Raw genomic sequence first — 19,614 nt, 5'->3', positions numbered from 1 at the left:
AAGTTTAGACGACAGACCGGAAATGTGCACCAATGTTATTATTCCTACCGCCCTTGTGAAGAGCAAGCTAACATATACATTCCTAATTTCCACCAACACTCATGGTAAGATGCCTTAAAAATTTCCCTGATATACATAAATAGATCAATTAAAACGATACGTTTTGTTTATTACACCATAATAGATGTAAAGTCTGACAAGGGCTATTAGCTTGTTGTATTAGCTAGTAACGTTAGCAGAATTAGCAACATCAAGATAGTGTAATGATTAACTTACATGTGTCATAGATACATCGTACAAGCTGTCAATAAAACTTCACGGGAAATTATAGTTTTGTAATACACAAGCTAACATGGTAAAGTACCTTGACAGGGTGCAGGGTGATCAATATGATTTTGTTGTCATTTATCTTATTACCACAAATTGTATATAACGTTAATACAGTCGTGTGAAATGTAGAAATTTAATTAGAATAAATAAAATGGTGAGTTAATTAATACATACAAAAAAATATTGCATTTCAGATGTCTTTAGAGTTTGCAGGTATTGAGACTGTTCATAATGTCTCATTTTGTAAACCTGCAGATACCGTTTTTGCTGCTGTGAAGGGCTAGGTAAAGATGGATGCATTGGATCACATGTTAACAGACCCACTGGAGTCTGGATTGGACCAGGATGGTCGTGTGATGGAAGAGTGCATGTTGGGAAACTGTAGAGTTCGGGTTCCTGAAGATTTGCTGGAGGATGTGAGTTATCAGCCAACGTTTCAGTGATAGTTCCACCATTTTCATGCAATTTTGAAAACATGAGAGTAACCATCTCTTTATCTTGTGGGCATGTGTGTCTATGTGAGAGCAGCCAGAGATTTTCTTTTCAGTGATGAGTGAGAGCACATGGACAGATGTTCTCTCAGATGCTCAACGGACACATCTTCGTCAACTCCTGCCTCAGTTCTCCGAGAATAACAACTCCGAGCAGAACAGCATCATCAGCGACCTTTTCAACGACCAGAATTTCTTTTTCGGAAACCCCTTGCACATTGCCCAGAAGCTCTTCAGAGGTTATCCTCCTTCCCTTTTATTTTCAATCCTAGTATTTTTATTTATAAAATAAAACTTCATGCATATTAGTTTGTTTATCTCTCCGTAGATGGTTACTTTAACCCAGAGGTTGTCAAGTACAGACAACTTTGTGCCAAACCACAGAAAAAAAGGCACATCTACTCCCTTCAACAGTACTACCACAAATTACTCAAGCAGATCCTGGTCTCCAGAAAGGTACAGTCACAGAAGAGCTAATTTAGTGTCTGTTACATGATCAATGTTTATCTCACCATATACACTGCCATTCAAAAGTTTGAAGTCAGTGATTTTTTTTTTTTTTTAAGGAAATTAATACTTTTATTTAACAGGGATGCATTAAATTGATCAAAAGTGACAGTAAAGACATTTATAATGTTACAAAAGATTTCTATTTCAAATACATGCTGTTAGCTTGAAAGTTTTTCCTCTGTATATTAAGCAGCACAACTGTTTTCAACATTGTTATTAGTCTGAAATGTTTCTTGAGCATCAAATCAGAATATTAGAATGATTTCTGAAGGATCATGTGACACTGAAGACCGGGGTAATGACTGCTTAATAAATCACCTTTTCTATGACAGGAATAAATTATATTTTAAAATATATTAATATATAAAACAGTTATTTTAAATTGTATTAATATTTCACAATATTGCTGTTTTACTGTATTTTTGATCAAATAAAAGCAGCGTTGGTGAGCACAAAAGACTTTTTCTTTAAAACAATGAAAAATAGTACCCCAAACTTTTGAACGGTAGTGTAAACAATGCAGTATCCTTGCTGTTTCTTGAAAGTTCAATGCTAGATTTGTACTTGCACCATATAGAAAACTAGCACAACTGAAGTCATGTGATCCTCGACTGGTCGACACAGACCTGACAGGTAGTTGCGGAAGAAATCGAATGGTTGGTGCAACCTCTGCTGTAACTCTATGCAACGTACAAATGTGTTTTTCTCTTGTAATGTAGGATTTGCTGGATTTGGCTGTCCGTAGTGGACCCGAGCTTGCGGTAAAACGGCGGTACCCTGTCCCTTCTCATAAGGAGATGCTGGAGCAGAGGGTGAGACGTCGAGTGGCTCACATACTGAAGGATGTGAAAACAGAGTGTGGGGACAGTAATGTGTCATCTGATGAAGATGGTGGGTGTGATGCAGTGTGTGAACTTTTTCAGCACCATTGTGTGTTCATGTAATGATGATTTAATATGATGGTTTTATGTTCCTGTAAACAGATACAGCCTTTTGGTTGCCTGTTCCTCCGTCGCCCTCCTCCCCAACTGCAACCGTCTCTCTCAGGGTCCTACCCAGCCTTTCTACTCAGGACATGAAAACCAGAGGTCAGTTAAAGCCGTTTTAAAGCTCCCCAGAAATGAAGTTATAAGAAACTAAAGCTGATTTTCCATGTAGACAAGCCTGAGCTGGGTGAGAAGGAACTAAGAACCATGCTGCAGAGACACAGAGAAAAAAGAAAACGCCAGCCAGTAAGTTGCCTGAAGGGGTCATTTATTGTTTTTATTGTCCCTCTTCTGAGGTCCAGTTATAATGTTAGTAATATTTTGTTTCTTATAATATTTTATTGTAACCTTTTCCATCATCTCTCTGGCTGTAAACGGTTAATTTCTTTCCCCTGCTTTACCTAAGAAACTTGTGATGTCACCAAGTTTCAAAAGTGCAGAACAAGCCATTTCTGCAGCTAAGTTACAATAAAGGATCATTTTTAAATGGGCCGATTTAAAGATACAGCATGGTTTTTATATTCAGGGATTAAAGTTATCCGTCGCTGCGGCGGATTTCCGTTAATTGCAGCGTGTCTACGACGGATTTCCATCAATTGCAGGGTTCCCGCCTGTCCTCATAATTTTAAGGCCGTAAATATGCTTACATATTAATTTCAGTTTGAATAGGTCTTAAATCAAGGAAAGATGAGGTGTGTTCACCCTGCTGAGGGGGATGTGATCAAAGCCTGGAGTGGAGCAAAAGCACATTCCTCTCTGCACTCTAAAGCTGCGTTCACACTACCAGCGACTTTGTCGCTGCAGGTCGCCAGTGGCTGGCGGTTAGTTCGCTTGAGGGCGTTCCCACCACTGGTTGCCTAGTAATGTTTGTGAGTGACATTTAACGATGTTACTCTATGTTGTAGACAACAAATACGTTTTCTTGCCGCTACAAACAAACATTTTGGAAGGAAAAGTCTAAATATAAATGGAAATATAAAATCGAGATGTAAGTAGCTAAACCAAACAACTGTTTACGATAAAAGTATTAAACGAGTAACAGAAACAATCAGTTTGCAAAGACTGTATCAATCAAAGCTCAGCTTTGGGAAGATAAGATATACACAGCTAAATATTAGGAGACTGCGAGAAGATGAAATAGAGAATGTGATGGAGATGAGAGAGGAAGAGCAGGTATTGCATACTGTGCCCATGAGATTAACATTATTACAATGTATTCCTATTTAACACATATAAATGTTCTTTGGAAAATATAAGCTCAATTTAACAACACAGGCACCTATTAATTATAATGCCATAATAGTAGTATTGTATAAATATTAATATTTGTATTTGTCCTTGAATATGTTATATTTCACCAGTATCAGCATTGGGAGTGTTTGCGCAACTTGCATCATTAAGCCAGTAGGTGGCGACAAGTGACTGTCTTCATGAGTGAACAATTGAAACAGATTAGTCCAAAAACAAGTTGCTGAAACCAATCTTTGATGCTTATATAATTTGCTTATTTGCCTCTGGACACAGAAGTATTGCATTGGTATTTGATTGTAATGCAACATCTATGCAAAATAATCCTTGAATCATTTCTAATTTAAGGCCATTCCCGTTTCGAATATGTGATTTGTGTTTTGTCAACAATAAGCATAAACATTCTGCATTTCCATTTTGTAGTGTGGATCATTCATTGTAGCATTTAAATTGATTCTCATGTTTAAAGTCCCCATGAATTCAAAATTGACCATACTTTCTTTGTTTGCCTAAATTGATCGTTTTGTGGTGAACAATTCATCCATGCAAGTCAATCCACACAAAAACATTTTTTGGCTTCGTAATCTTTAATCAAAATCTGAAAATTCCCCTCCCCTCTGCATTGGAGGACCTTCCCTGATGACGTAGGTTTGACAGTTTAGGTGTCTGCCTAACGTCCGTAACCACGCCCCTCCAACTGACAGTAGACAGGCTGCCTGTGTGTTTGCGAGCATTGACAGCGTGTGAAAGGAGAGATGGCGAGGAGGTGCATTTTTGGTTGTGGCACTCACGGGTTAGTGAATTACATGCAGGTTACTATCATAACGGTTAAGGTTGCAGCAGTAATAGCAAATAAAAATAGATTTATAATTCCAATTAGTGTTACCATAGGCTTGTTGCATAAAGATCTGCCTCCATTTCTGAATGAAACACAAACTTTTCTAGATCCAATCAGGTGCTAGTTGGAAAAAAAGCCACGCCCACTATTTTGCCTCATTTAGTATTCCGTTTCTCTTGGAAATACGTCACAACACTGGAGAAAAGTCATTTGCAACTTCCGGTTCACGGGGACTTTAAGAATCTGTTGGGGGGGGGGGGTGTACCCACGGTGCATAGCAGGATTACTATAGCAAGGACCTCGGTATTTATAAAATCCTGCGTACAGTCCTGCTCATGCTGTTCACTTTTCATATAATCAACCTAGATAAAATAAAAAAATAACATTATATTATTTTTTTGTTATTATTATTTAATAATTATTTATTTATAATGGCTAGGTTAAATACAGATATTATATTATGTATAGTTTGTGACATTAGCTCATGTGGCGAGCAAGACGAGGTCGAGCTCACTTTTCGGCAAAAGCTCTGTTGGCTTTTATTATTTGAGAAATAAAAACTTGTGTTAAAGTTATGCAAATGGTTAATTATTTGTATGACTACATCACAAATAGTCCAGTCTTGTAAAATTTCATAAAGTGTGTAAATAATAGAAACGCAGTTCAAAATGGCCTTTCTTTAAATGCAAATGTTCTTTGAGTATTTAATTTGTGAAGGTAAAACATGTACTCACTATACTCCTAATTACAAGAAGAAGAAAAAAAACTGCTCTTAAACTGTGTGTGTGACAGGCTGTGGAATGGGGTTTGGCCGAGTAAACATTTTCAGTCAAATTTTTTTTTTTTGCTTTAACCCCTGTATATCAAGCTCTTTTTTTTTCAAATGGTGAGAGAAGACTGGATTCTTTTATATGACCTTTTTTTCAAGCATATGTAAAGTTACGTTGCGAAAAAGTTTAAATAATGAAAATGAGATTAAATTAACTAACTACATAAATGAATAAAAAAAATAAAAAAGAATAAACAAGTTATACATTAGTACAACACTATACTGAGTAGGAAAAAAATGTAATAATGATTTTACATATATAATAATTTCCACATTTTATATCATACATTTTTCACAGTATAAGTTGGGTCTTTATACGTGAAAATGTATAGCTGTAGCTGCCTTTTCAATTTTAGAATGGGGGTTCCGACCTGCACGAGGTGGATGATCATATATTATGGGTCCGGGACATCGAAAAGATTGAAAGCCATTGCACTAGAAGACAAGATTGATATGAGTAATGATTTTATTTATTGATGTCATTTTTAGGATCACCCTGACCTTATGATCTCCGACCTCCATCTTGGTGATATCATGTCACGAGTAAACATCGGCAGAAAAGGATCCGTTACAAGTGAGAATAATAAGCTCAGTTTATTCTCTTCAATATTAGATGCATGAATCATTGCAGCAGGTGGGAATCTATGTCTGTTTTGGCCTGTAGCCGTCTTTGACCTGGCCCTACCTAAGAAGAAGATAAAGGAGGAGAGGAAGAAGAAAAAGATGCGCCCTATTAAAATGGAATCGGAGGAGGTCTGTGATGTTCCGATGTCGGCAGCTTCCATGAACTCAGGCCTTAATGATAGCCCCACAGTTCCTACACAATCCGTTAAAGAAGAGTAAGTCTTTGTTCTGTACATAAAATACTTTGTCCAAAACGACCAGCATTTTAAATACCTTGCTGATCTGGGACCTAATCTGTTTCGTTTGTACCAAAGGCCCATAGACGAGTCCCAGACAAGCCCTGACAGAGTGGAAGAGATAGCAATGAGCTTTTTTCATTTGCTTGAGGACATCCTCAGACTGGAAAGTCTAGCAACATCCTCTGCGGTACATACAGCACCTATAAATACATACAGTATTGGTCAAAAGTTTAGACACATGTACTAATTCTTTATTATTACAATTTTCCCCATTTTAAATATTAAAGTCATTAAAAACTGTTTAGTGACAGATGGTAGTATGGAAAAATATGCAGTTTGCAGTATGATATTTAGTAAGAAGAAACTTCTATTTTTTTTAGCAAGGATTCATTAAATTGATCAGATATGACAGTGAAGACATATAGGCATATATTAGAATGATTTCTGAAGGATCATGTGACAGTGAAGACTGGAGTAATGACTGCTAAAAATTCAGCTATAATAACAGGAATAAATTATATTTTAAGATATATTAAAATATAAATTTTTTTTAATGATAATATTTCACAATATTGCCGTTTTACTGTATTTTAATCAAATGAATGCAGCCTTGGTGAAGTGAAGAGGTTTCTTTCAAAAACAATAAAAACATCTTACCGTCCCCAAACTTCTGAAGGGTTGTGTATATGGTATGGGAAATATGCAGTGAAACAATTAAAAATCAAAACTATATTATATATTACATCCACCGTGGCTTGGATATGCGCAATCTTCTACATGAGGTGCATCCTGGGAACCTCTCAAACAGTACTGAAGGACTTTCCATGTGTGTTGGACAGTTTTTGGCCTCTTGTTCATAACTACCTCGTCGATCTCATCCATTTAAAAATCTTTAGATTTTACAACTGTAGTATAGTTTATAAATAAGGGAACACATAGGAATAATTTACATTTGTCTGCGTAACTAATTTCAGCATTTTTCCTTTAAGTCAAAAGGTCTTGTGATCATGAGAAATATACATGCAGGCAGGAGTTTCCAATCTTTGCTGCAACATGAGATGGCAGAAATAACTGAAGGGTGTTTAATAGTATTTCACTGTCTTCCTCTTATGGTTGCTCTCAGTTGGAGGAGAAAGTCCAACAGTGGCAGTCATCTCCGGCCAGCGCACTCAACCCCTGGTTCTCCATGGCCCCCTGCTGGTCAGAGTTGGTTGTACCTGCTCTACAGTTTCTCACTGGTGAGAGCAAAGGTATGCCTGAATCTATTTTTTTTTTTTATGAAAAATTCATGCAGCTATTAATTCATGATTTATACATTCAATGATGCATGTTGATATTTGGGTTTATGCTTCATATCTCTGTTTCCAGCTGGTGTGATGGTTCTGCCTACTGGCTTCATACCTTTTGTGGAATTCAAGGAACTCTCCCAGCAATGGAAATGGATATGTACGATGATCCCCCCCATTTTCCTCTACTTGTGTATTTTTTGGGGATGCAAATATAGGCTCTTCAATTATTAAAGGTTATATATAATGTTAGGATTGGTAAGGTAAAAAAAAAGTCACATGATCCTTCAGAAATCGTTTTAAAATGCTGATTCAGTGCTCAAGAAACATTTCTTAATATTATCAATGTCGAAACTGCTTAATATTTTTGTGGAAATTATTTTTTTCAGGATTCTTTGATGAATAGAAATTTCAAGCAAACAGCTATTTTTTTTAAATAGATTTTTTGCAACACTTAATCAACACTTTTTTTGATTAATGATGCTTTATGCTTGTTGCTTAACGTTTACCCAAACTATCATTTAAAAGTTTGGAGGGCTCAGTAAGATTTGTTTTAAGCCATTATTACTTTACGGTAGCCATTGACTTCCATAGTAGGAAAAGAAAAATACTATGGAAGTCAATGGGTTCCATCAACTGTCTGGTTACCAACATTCTCCAAAATATCTTCTTTTGTGTTCTACAGAAGAAAGAAACTCATACATGTTTGGAACAACATGAGGGTAAATAATTGATGACAACATTTTCATTTTTGGGTGAACTATCCCTTTAATAAAAGTAATAATGGCTTAAAACAAATCTTACTGAGCCCTCCAAACTTTTAAATGATAGTGAATACTACAATTCTCTTAAAAAGAAATATTAGAATATTAGTTTTGTAAAGACCTCCAGTCAAGCCGCCAGTTGTGTGCATTTCTTCACACTGATCTGTGCAGGTCCGAGTCAAGATGGAGACAAAGATCTAAGTGCCCTGTGCCAGTTATGGCTGGAGTCAAAGGATCATGTGATTGTCAAGGTACTTAAACGGCTTTCATGCTTTTCCATGATGATGTAAGGGCACACTCTCTGATTCCTGGTTCTATGTTTGTTTTACAGCAGGAGGGTGAGGAAAGCGCAGAACTCACTCCTCCAACACCCAGAGTGTGAGTTTGACAGTGGATTACAGTGTGTTTACTTAAAATAAGCATCATATTCAAACAACAATTTCTTTGTCTTTTTAGTTGAGACCGATGCACACATGCTTGTCATTTCATGCGTTTTTTTCTCTTTATTAGGTGGACTGACTATGTGGTGAGGCCTAGTACAGGAGAGGAAAGGCATGTTTTTCAAGAGCAGGTTAGTGCCTGGGTCACGCCTACCCTGAGGAGGCGTCCTGCCAACGCATCATTTTTACATTGTTACGCTGCTTATGGAATGTAGTCTGTTATTTTTCCTTTTGTCATTGAAATATTTTTGTGTATTAGGAGCAGCAACGTTATGATCAGCCACATAAAGCCTTTACTTACCGAATGCATGGCTTTGAATCTGTGGTGGGACCAGTCAAGGGAGTTTTTGACAAGGAGACGTCGCTCAATAAAGCACGAGAGCATTCTTTGCTGCGCTCCGACCGACCGGCCTATGTCACCATACTATCTCTTGGTAACCACTGGGTGCTCTTTCTTTTGCAGTTCTGTTAGGGATGTTACATAGTTTAGTAAATGAGAGCCTGGTTTTCTTCACCATTTCTGGTGTCAGTTCACCAGTGGCGGTTCTAGAACATTTCAACTGGGGGGGGCAAGCTGGGGCCAGTTACATTTAGACCTTATTGTTGTCATATCATTTTCTAAACTGGACTGCAGGCATAAACAGTCAAAATACCATGTTTATAATCATCCAACAATGTATTTGCATTTCCATTATATTTTTACATTTTCATTACATATTCAGCATCAGTCACATTAACTGTATTCTACGATTTTTGTGGGGGTTTTTTTGCAAAAAGATCAGCAAATTATCCTCTAAACTGGCCTTTTTAGGGGGCTTTCCTCTCAGGGTGAATGAGAGGATGCATAATTGCTTTTTACCTGACATCTTTGAAAGACAGATGCAATGATTAATGCATCCATGGCCAGGATATAAAATATGACATGATTTTAAAAGTGACCTATAACATCGACTATGCAATACTCTTTAATTTAGTGCTAATAAAATTATTAAGCCTATTTGGAGAGAGAGAGAGATGTTTATAATGTGACAATATGTCAGTCATCGTGTGATAACGAAAATATGACTAGACCTAGACTACTTGTTCTGAGCAGGTGTTGTCAGTGAACAGGCTGTAAAACTTTTGGCTAAGTTACAGACACTCAATGATGAAAAACTGATGCTAATTATCTGGGAAACATTCTCTAACAGCAGTCAAGTTGTCATTGTTTGTGTCAAACAAGTTGTGAATTTGTTGTAACATTAAAACAGGAGATCATGACTTACTCTGTGCTCAAAGTGATGCTCGAAGCTCCAGTGGTTAGTTTCATCTGTGGGTGAACGAAACTTTCGGAAGATGTTGTAGCAGAATCACGTGAACAATTCCAGGATATGTTTTTTTTTTTCATTGGTTGTTGCGTTAAATCTTACCCAGATACGATAGTGCTATTTTCTGATTGGCTATTGAGTAGCACCTTTCTTTTTTTGATTGGCTGATAAGTGGCAGGGTCGACTGCAGAACTCCAGGGGAGACGCGCTTGATTCCCGCCGGTAGTGAGAGCGGCGCGGCCAGAGAAATTGCGGCATATTAAATATATTATACAGTGGGGGAAATAAGTATTTGACCCCTTGCTGATTTTGCAGGTTTGCCCACTTACAAAGAATGCAACGATCTATAATTTTAATCATATGTACATTCTAACAGTGAAAGACAGAATCCCAAAGAAAATTCCAGAAAATCACATCATATGAATTTATAAAAATTGATAACCATCTGATGAGGAAAAACAAGTATTTGACCCCCTGGACAAACAGCATGTTAATATTTTGTAGAAAAGCCCTTATTGGCCAGCACAGATGTCAAACGCTTTTTATAGTTGGTGACAAGGTTTGTGCACATTTCGGCAGGGATGTTGTCCCACTCCTCCCTGCAGACAGCCTCCAAATCTTTCAGGTTCCGAGGTTGTCGCCTGGCAACTCGAATTTTAAGCTCCCTCCAAAGATTTTCAATTGGATTCAGGTCTGGAGACTGGCTAGGCCACTCCAGAACCTTGATGTGCTTCTTCTTCAGCCACTCTTTTGTTGCTTTGGCGGTGTGCTTAGGGTCGTTGTCGTGCTGAAACACCCATCCTCGACCCATCTTCAGCTCTCTCACTGAGGGAAGGAGATGTTGGTCCAGAATTCCACGATACATGGCCCCGTCCATCCTCCCCTCAATACGATGGAGTTGTCCCGTCCCCTTGGCTGAAAAGCACCCCCAAAGCATGATGTTGCCACCACCATGCTTGACGGTGGGGATGGTGTTCTTTGGGTTGTACTCGGTGTTCTTTGCCCTCCAAACACGACGAGTTGAGTTGAGGCCAAAAAGTTCTATTTTGGTCTCATCTGACCACATCACCTTCTTCCAGGCCTCTTCTGAGTCGTCCAGGTGGTGAATGGCGAACTTCATGCGGGCCTGTACATGTTTCTTCTTGAGCAGGGGGACCTTGCGTGCGCTGCAGGATTTCAATCCATGACGGCATAGTGTGTTACCAACCGTTTCTTTTGTAACTGTGGTCCCAGCTGCCTTCAGTTGATTCATCAGTTCCCCCCTTGTGGTTTTGGGATGATTTCTCACCGTTCGCATGATCAGGGACACCCCACGAGGCGAGATCTTGTGTGGAGGCCCAGACCGGGGAGGTTGGCGGTGGTGTGGTGCTTCTTCCATTTCCTGATAACTGCACCGACAGTTGATCTTTTCTCTCCAAGTTGCTTTCCGATTCTCTTGTAGCCCATCCCAGCCTTATGCAGATCAACAATCTTGTCCCTGATGTCCGTAGAAAGCTCTTTGGTCTTGCCCATGGTGGTGATGTTGGATGCTGGTTGTTTGGGTGTTGACAGGTGTCTTTTATACAGGTAACGAGGTGAGGCAGGTGTATTTGATGTAGATAATTGGTTGGGATTGGGGCTGTGTCTTAAAGAAAGACTAACTGGCTTGTAGGAGCCAGAATACTTGCTGTTTGGTAGGGGGTCATATACTTGTTTTTCCTCATCAGATGGTTATCAATTTTTATAAATTCATATGATGTGATTTTCTGGAATTTTCTTTGGGATTCTGTCTTTCACTGTTAGAATGTACATATGATTAAAATTATAGATCGTTGCATTCTTTGTAAGTGGGCAAACCTGCAAAATCAGCAAGGGGTCAAATACTTATTTCCCCCACTGTAAATAGTTTTTCCGCGTGAGAAATACAATGTGTGGCGGGAGTGCGTGACAAAAGACCGAAATGAGTGACTGTCACGCTCAATGCGTGACACACACTGTAAAAAATTATTTCACACTCCACATTTAGGGGGGCCACAAGGGGGTCCAAGCTTGTTGTCACAGGGGCACTGCCCCCCTCCCCCTAGAATCGCCACTGCAGTTCACCCAAAAACAGAATTTGGATAATTTCAAGCTCATTTGAGATTCTTTCATTCAGTCAGTACTAGATATAATTTTAAATAGGTTTGAAATGGCATGAAGGTGACTATTCCTATTCCCTTAATTATTCTCAGAAAGCAATATCAGTTTTCAATTGAGGTCAAACGAAGAAAATGTTTCCTGTTTTCATCAACACAGTGAGAGATGCTGCTGCCAGGCTTCCTAACGGAGAAGGTACCAGAGCTGAGATTTGTGAGTTACTGAAGGACTCCCAGTTCCTAGCCCCCGATGTCACCAGTGCTCAGGTCAGACACGTGTTTCATGCTGTCGTATTTATCGTTATAACACATTAGTCACTGTTACACTCACACATTTTGTCCATTTTTAGGTGAACACTGTGGTGAGTGGTGCCCTCGACCGCCTGCACTATGAGAAAGACCCTTGTGTGAAATACGACATCGGCCGCAAGCTGTGGATCTACCTCCACAGGGACCGGAGCCAGGAGGAGTTTGGTAAGCAACCCTGTGACCCCTGCAGTGATGCATGTGCATTACATAAAAAAGTCAAAAGGTTTCATTGCCACAGGCAAAATGTGGTACAGTATGTGTTTATGTACTTATGAATGGCAGACAAGTAGAACAGGTTTAGTACTCAGAGAATAGCAGGCCGTGTCAGGTTTCCATATTCTGCTATTTGCAAATATGAACCTGCAAATTCAGATAAAACCAAAACAGTGTAATATCAGTATTAATAATATACTATTGTTTTTTTATATTTAAAATGACCTTTTATATTTATATTTTCAGTTTGTATTTTATTTTTGTTGTAGTAAATGTGCTTTTGTCATTTTTATTAGTTTTTATTTTATTATTAATTTTATTTATTTACTTAAAAACATAAACTTAAAAATGTGTTGTTTTTTACATGTTGCCTTGGCAGCTAACTGAAATAAAGTAAAAAAAAAAATGCATCTAATATTTATATTTGATTATATTTCAGCTTAGTTCAATTACCAAAAAAATTTTTATAATTTGTTTTAGTTTACAAATAAGAACACTGCATCAAACAACAATGTTGTCATAGAGTTGGCCATTTCTCTCTTAACAGTCCCCAGCAGAGAGATATAACCCTGCACACCAGATGCTTCCAGACCTTTTCTAGATTCACAAATAACTATGCAAATAAAGCTTACGAGTGAAAAGCTGGCATGCTGGCTTTAATGAAAAAATAATAAACAGATTCAGACACTAACTGTAATCATCTTTCTTGAATCAGAGCGAATACACCAGGCCCAGGCCGCAGCTGCTAAAGCCAAGAAAGCTCTGCAGCAGAAGCCCAAACCAGCACCAAAACCTGTAAGTGCTTCCACACTCACTCATGTCATTGTTGTCGCAGTAATTTGAAATGTAAACCGTCAATGATGGTCCATGCTGATTTGCATAAGCTGTTGCATACGTTTATGTTTTTGTGTGTATGTTTGTGTGTACTGTAGAAGGCAGGTGGTAAGGAGCCAGGCAGTAAGAATGGTGCTGCAGAGGCTGGCCAGAGCTTAGGCAGTGAAGGAGTAGCCATTGCATCCTCCAGCTTGTCTCAAACTCCTTCCACCCCCACACAGAGCACCCCTGGAACCCCTAAATCGCCCCTCCCTCCCACAGCAGCTACTCTAACCAAAGTATGCGCCCCAGAACCCGTCAAAACCAATCCCAGGTCAGTGGTTGGTAAACAAAATTATTTTATGTGTAGTTCAGCAAAAAAATCATAATTTACTCATCTTCACTGTATGTCTTTGCGGAACCCGTAAGACTGACTTTCTTCCGTGGAAGAAAATTCCAAGGAATGTTTATGCCACTGAGATTCTTAGAATTTTTTCTTTAATGTTGAAGTCATTCAGGTTTGGAACAACATGACGGTGAGGAAATGACAGAACTGTCAGTTTTGGTTGAACTGTTACTTTAACGTTTGTATTTTACAGGGACAAAATACTTTTCTACTTTGTCAAAACCATAACATTGCTCCAACATGGGGCTCAGCAGTGTTCGGGTGAACTGATTTCGAGTCCTGGCTCGCGATCTCTTTCCTCCTATCACTTTTTCTCCTCAGTTGAACTATCGAATAAAGGCAAAAAGGCCAAAAATATAATGTACTTGAAAGTGACTTCTGTGTGAGCTATGCTTTATGCATTGCTTCACTATTGACAATTTTTTTTTTACCTTTTTACCTGTGAAATTTGGCTGGAATTTTGCTAATGTGATCGCACCTTAATGCAAAACAAGGCTGATATTCTGCTGTATCCTCAATCACATGCTATATTCTTTATCATTTGACTTTCATAGTCACAATTTGACTTTTTTCCCCGCAGTGTCCTGTTGGTGTCTCCTCCCTCCATGTCTCAGTTAGGAACGTTGCTGTCTGCGAGTCAGCCAGGTCCACAGGTTTCCCAGCAGGCCTCTGCGCAGCCTGCCACTCGGGTAGTGGCACACTCGGCTGCCACTGGCTCTCTGCCTCAGGTGCGAGTGGTCACTACACAGCCCGGTCTTCCGACGTCCTCTGCAAGCCAGGCGGCCACATTAGTGCACCAGAGCTCTCACCACATCAGGGTGCCGGTCACTGTGGCGCATGGAAAAAACATCACGCAGGTGCACTACAGAACCTCTAGCAATAATGTTTGTGTGTTCAGTGTAAGACAATGGGTCCAACACTGTCCAGTCAAATGCATGGGTCACATTCTTGTTTGTCTTTCTTTGAACAGGCAGTGGTAACTCTACCACTAAGAAACCAGTCTGCAGGAAGTCCCATTCAGGTGCAGGCTTCACGGGGTCAGGCCAATCTTACTGTTCCAGGTCTTGCATCTGGTGTCACAGTAACCAAACCTCAGATGAGTTCCCCCTCCAGCCCGGCACACAAACCAACATCGCCTGCTGTATTGCAGGGTGTCACCAGCCAGAATATCATCAAACAGGTACAAACCTACTCAGAATGCATTAGACTCTGTTTACACCTAATATAAGGTGAGATTGTTGAGACAAATAAACATTATCATGCGCTATGATATACACCCATTACATGCCCTAGAGGTGTTTCGACAGTGCACATTCAGTGGCAGGGAGATTCAACCAAAATGTAAAACTGAACGGCATCGTAAGTCTGCCTGCTGCTATTAGGCTCTTTAATGTGCAATAACTAATAACTGAGTCTGATGTCTGATTTATATTAATTTATTTATTCTTATATTGTTTTACCTATGTTCTTAATATTATTAAAATAGGGGTTGTATGCTTTAGTTAATTTTGTTTGTGTATTATTTGTTTTTAGTATTATCATTATAGGTTATATAGCATGTTTCAGTTAATATATTATAGGGTATAAAATGCTTTAGTGAAAGTTTTGTTTTATGATTGTAGATAGATTGATGTTGTCTATGTGCGAGGACTGAATGTGGTTGCTGCTATTGTAACAAATCTAATTTCCTGAGAAGGATTTATAAAGTATCTATCTATCTAAACTGAGGATGCACAATATATCAGTATATTGTTTATTGGCCGTTGTAAATGTTTTTTTTATATATATATATATATCTTATCAGATGTTGGATATCTACATCATAATTTCCCTTATTTTAACATTTAGATTACATTTGCTGTCCTTTAATGTTTAAAGTTAATCATTAAAAACACTAATAACTTCAATCTCAAAATAAATATACTTTTTATACTGTACATTATAATGTTATGATGCCTAAATTTACTTTGAATTCACTCAGCATTTAAAATGTTAAATTTGATTTAGTAAAAATAATACAGATTTCAATATTATTAATTTCCAGGATTGGTTGCTTGCTTAAAAAACAAAAAACAAAAAAAAACCTCGCTTTTCTGGAACTGGAAATACCAATACATGTTTGGTACCAATTTTGTAACCAAAATAATTTTAATGTTTTTATTTTATTGTAGAAATATATCTTGGTCATTGTACATGTTCCTTGTATAATGGAAAAACAATACAAATTAAAAATATATATATTAGCCATTTATCAGTTATTGGCCATAACAAAAATAAAAAAAAAATAAAAAAAATCATTTATATTTAGCTAGAATGTATCAGTGCATCCCTAATTAAAACACAGTATGACAAACCGAGTATATTGTCTGTTCTATTTCCCTGTCAAATCTCTCTCACTTTTGTTTTAACCAGGTTGCGATCACTGGGCAGTTAGGTGTAAAGACCCAGAGTGGGGCCGGGATCCCTCTCACCGCCACTAACCTACGCATTCAGGGGAAGGATGTGCTCCGCTTGCCCCCCTCCTCAATTACGACTGACGCCAAAGGTCAGACGGTACTTCGCATCACTCCGGACATGATGGCCACCCTTACTAAATCTCCAATGGCCACTGTCAAACTCACCCCAGAAATGCTGAGCAGTGCCACAAGCTCAGGCAGCAAGAGCATCTCTGCCACGCTACATGTGTCTCCATCCCAGCCTTCACCCCCTACCTCGATCACCACTGCATCCACAACAACTGAGAACCTGGCTGCCAAAGTGCCTACCACGGGCACCGCCACCCTAGTAAAAGTTCACCCTGAGCTGAAGGCCGCCTGTGACACGGCCATCCGCCTCATGCCGGCCCTGGCCGTCACTATGACTGACCCCAAGGCCCGTACATTCTCAACCGTCACCTCGTCTGACTCTAAAGCAGGAACCACTATTCGAATAGTGCCAAACCTTGGTGTGATTCCTCAGAAACACGGTCAAACTGTCTCAATTAGCACAACCACCACAAGTACAAAGCCTGTCACGGTATCATCAGGGGCAGCAACTGTTGCCATAGCCACCAGTGGAGTGGGAGGGGCCAAAAGCGTGACACTGGGCCCTGCAACCACAGGCTCTACGCTTTCTCTGGGCACTGCTGCGGCCACAGTCAGACAGGTGCCAGTTAGTGCTACCGTAGTAGCCACACAAGCTGTAAGTTTATCTTTTAGTACGATATTCTGTTCATCAGCACCTTTCAAAACCAGTGATAACTAAACAAAATAACATGTAACTTACTAGGGATTCTGACAAAATGTTAATTGCTGCAGTCTATTTAAAAAATACTTGATTCATTTGAATTTATTTTTAAAATCGGGTTGAATGAATGATTCAATGATTCACACATAAGGACTTGACTTGTTTCATTACTGGATGAATCCGCGTTTTTGAACAAATTTCTTGAATGAATAATTCAATGACAAATATAAATGTTTAATGTCACTTGTCGCCACCTACTGGCGTAATGATGTAATTGTAATCGCTAAACTAAACTACAGACCACAAACTTTTGAACAGTAGTGTGCATTGCATTCTAAACCAAAACCTAGAACCTACTTACAGCATCATTGGTGCATTCTTGATGTAAAAGCTGTCTAGTATAAGGTTTTTTGACCAAATTGCTTGTATCCTTTCCTTTTGTAGAAAATGCAATCCCATAATGCATTGCGACAAGCTTAGTGGATAAAAATCCAAGATGTAAAAAAAAAAAAATGTTGATTATAAATATACTTAATTGAATTGATCCTGAAAAGTATTAATAAAAAAACTGTTTCATCTTAGCCTGGCTAACGTCTGGGAACCACATGCTCATTTTTTTTCGTATTTGAGGCATGGTTTACGAATGCCCAGAGCCGTTTATTGGGTGCTACGAATGTCTATCAAATGCGCCTGTACGTAGCTCATAGCCAATCGTTTCAATTATACCAGATGACGTATGTAGAGCGACAGAAATTATACGAGGAAGAAGTCGATGGGTCAGAGATTCAGAGAACAATATCTAAGGCTGGATCGAAAGGTAACTTCGCGTCTGCTGCCATGTTTGATCCATAGGTATAAACAAACCGCTTTGGTGTGTCGCATAGACGTCGTCATCGTCTTGGTGCTCCCTCCCCGTTCTGTGATTGGTCCCCTCGCTGAGGCGAACATCTGGTCCATGGAATCCAGGCTGCCTAGCAGCGTGAATAAAGTCGCGCTGCGCAAAGGCAGCATGGGGAAACCCAGGCTAGTTACATCTAATAAAGGGTACAAATATGTAAGGCTTATTAGAGTAGCACATCATTAGTGTTGCAAGTCTAGGGGTTCATTGCAGTTAGGATGCTTCCTATCAATGCAGTAGACAGGGCTTTGGAGCAGAGCCACTGTTTGTTATGCATAATTGCCTGTTATGATGACGTTGGAAACTCTAATCTTTGCTCTTTTCAGGGGAAGCTTCCCACGAGGATCACGGTGCCTCTGTCTGTCCTCAGCCAACCTTTGAAAAATAAGAGTGTGGTCACTACCCCCATACTTAAAGGGAACATAAGCACCAAGTGAGCATTCCGTTTCATCATCTAATATTGCTATAGTAAACAAACAGGCTGGACAAACTGATACGGAACTACCAGTAGTTCCCCATCAGGTTTTTAAGGTCCCAATCATTTGAAATCTTGATTTTCTTCTGTTTTAGTATCAGCAATCTGGGGAGGAACATTATCTTGACTACCATGCCAGCAGGCACCAAGTTGATTGCCGGGAACAAGCCAGTCAGCTTTGTGACTGCTCAACAACTGCAGCAGCTACAGCAGCAGGGACAGGCCACACAGGTTGACTCATCTGACTCCCAAACAAACTGAAACTGGTCTTACAAGCCAAACCATACATGTCTGTTAACTGTAACCGAGTATGTTTCTTTACCCAAGGTTCGAATCCAGACCGTACCGGCTCAGCAGCTACAGCGCACAGCCGCCAGCTCTCCGAAATCCACAGTGTCAACGGTGGTGGTCTCTACTGCACCCTCGCCAAAAACAAACCCAGACCCTCAATGAGACATATACCACAGCTCTAGCCTCTGAGAGAAAACATCATAAAGATTCATAGACCTCGAAACAAAAAGAGCATGTGCACAAAGTTCTGCTCAACTTTCCCATGAAAGTTGCGGATGGGCAAAGCGGTGTCAGATTCTAAGGACTGCTCTTGTCCTGACTCAGCTTTTTCTGTCATTTTTTTTTAGATTTTTGCAGGTTGAAAAGGAGGTATGATTTGGATGCTGATATAATATCGGTGTGAACCGGGAAGCAATTGCGCATGGCTTGTATCAGTCTGAACTTGGTTAAAGTGAATGGCCTTTCTCTAGATGATGTTGACATCTACACAGAGGCAACTTTGTTTATTTGTGCTTTTTATATCTTAAGTTCTCCTAATGAAATGTAATTTAACAAGTACTGTTGATATTCAGTAGCCACTGTTTGTATTGTAATAAATAAATGATTGTGCTACACAAATCAAACCTAAACAGCTGGTACCTTCATTTCATACCTTCACACCAGATGCCGTTGTTTACTGCAGTCTAGGGACTGACCTTGAACTTGAATTGTGTATATGTAAAACAAATAATTTGCCTGCTTTTTACCACTTCATTTCCATGATGTGGCAAGTAACATGAATCAAGCTGACCATGCAGTGTAAGTGACACAATTATATGCTTGTATATTCCTCATTTGAATTTCATTATAATACATTTTAATGCGCATACATCTATTATAGGTATTTAGAAGTGAATGTCATTCATACATGCGTTTGATATTCTAAAAGAATATCATGATCTGGTTTTCCTCTGGTTTGTCAAATCCTGCCAAGTGCTT

General features: G+C 39.1%; 1 protein-coding gene across 2 annotated transcripts; it reads left to right on the top strand.

The window, feature by feature from the left end:
• nfrkb (nuclear factor related to kappaB binding protein) lies at positions 1–19,556 on the top strand. 2 transcript variants are annotated; one of them, XM_056237065.1, is made up of 26 exons: positions 1–104; positions 586–746; positions 859–1,060; positions 1,150–1,277; positions 2,051–2,222; positions 2,315–2,419; positions 2,490–2,563; positions 5,722–5,806; positions 5,897–6,071; positions 6,171–6,282; positions 7,219–7,345; positions 7,464–7,541; positions 8,317–8,396; positions 8,477–8,523; positions 8,656–8,716; positions 8,845–9,019; positions 12,167–12,273; positions 12,357–12,480; positions 13,244–13,323; positions 13,461–13,675; positions 14,328–14,604; positions 14,718–14,927; positions 16,160–16,927; positions 18,197–18,303; positions 18,441–18,576; positions 18,673–19,556. In XM_056237065.1, the coding sequence occupies exons 2-26, from the start codon at positions 621–623 to the stop codon at positions 18,796–18,798; spliced, it is 3,897 nt and encodes a 1,298-aa protein (XP_056093040.1). In that variant the 5' UTR covers positions 1–104; positions 586–620; the 3' UTR covers positions 18,799–19,556. The 2 variants fall into 2 exon arrangements, with proteins under 2 accessions (XP_056093040.1, XP_056093041.1); XM_056237066.1 differs by having other exon boundaries at positions 30–104; positions 609–746.
• The last annotated feature ends 58 nt before the right edge of the window (positions 19,557–19,614 follow it).

Source organism: Rhinichthys klamathensis, unplaced genomic scaffold (genome assembly GCF_029890125.1).
Source record: "Rhinichthys klamathensis goyatoka isolate OS25496 unplaced genomic scaffold, OSU_Roscu_1.1 h1tg000477l_1, whole genome shotgun sequence".
Classification (NCBI taxonomy): domain Eukaryota; kingdom Metazoa; phylum Chordata; class Actinopteri; order Cypriniformes; family Leuciscidae; genus Rhinichthys; species Rhinichthys klamathensis.
Note: the sequence above shows the minus strand (reverse complement) of the source record. Positions and strands in the feature narration are given on the sequence as shown.

Bases quoted from the DNA above. Each gene is read 5' to 3' on its own strand.
- nfrkb (XM_056237065.1), top strand. From the start codon at position 621: ATGGATGCATTGGATCACATGTTAACAGACCCACTGGAGTCTGGATTG. The intron at 8,524-8,655 runs GTGAGTTTGACA...TCTCTTTATTAG, and splicing joins ACTCCTCCAACACCCAGAGT to GTGGACTGACTATGTGGTGA. The intron at 14,928-16,159 runs GTACAAACCTAC...TGTTTTAACCAG, and splicing joins GCCAGAATATCATCAAACAG to GTTGCGATCACTGGGCAGTT.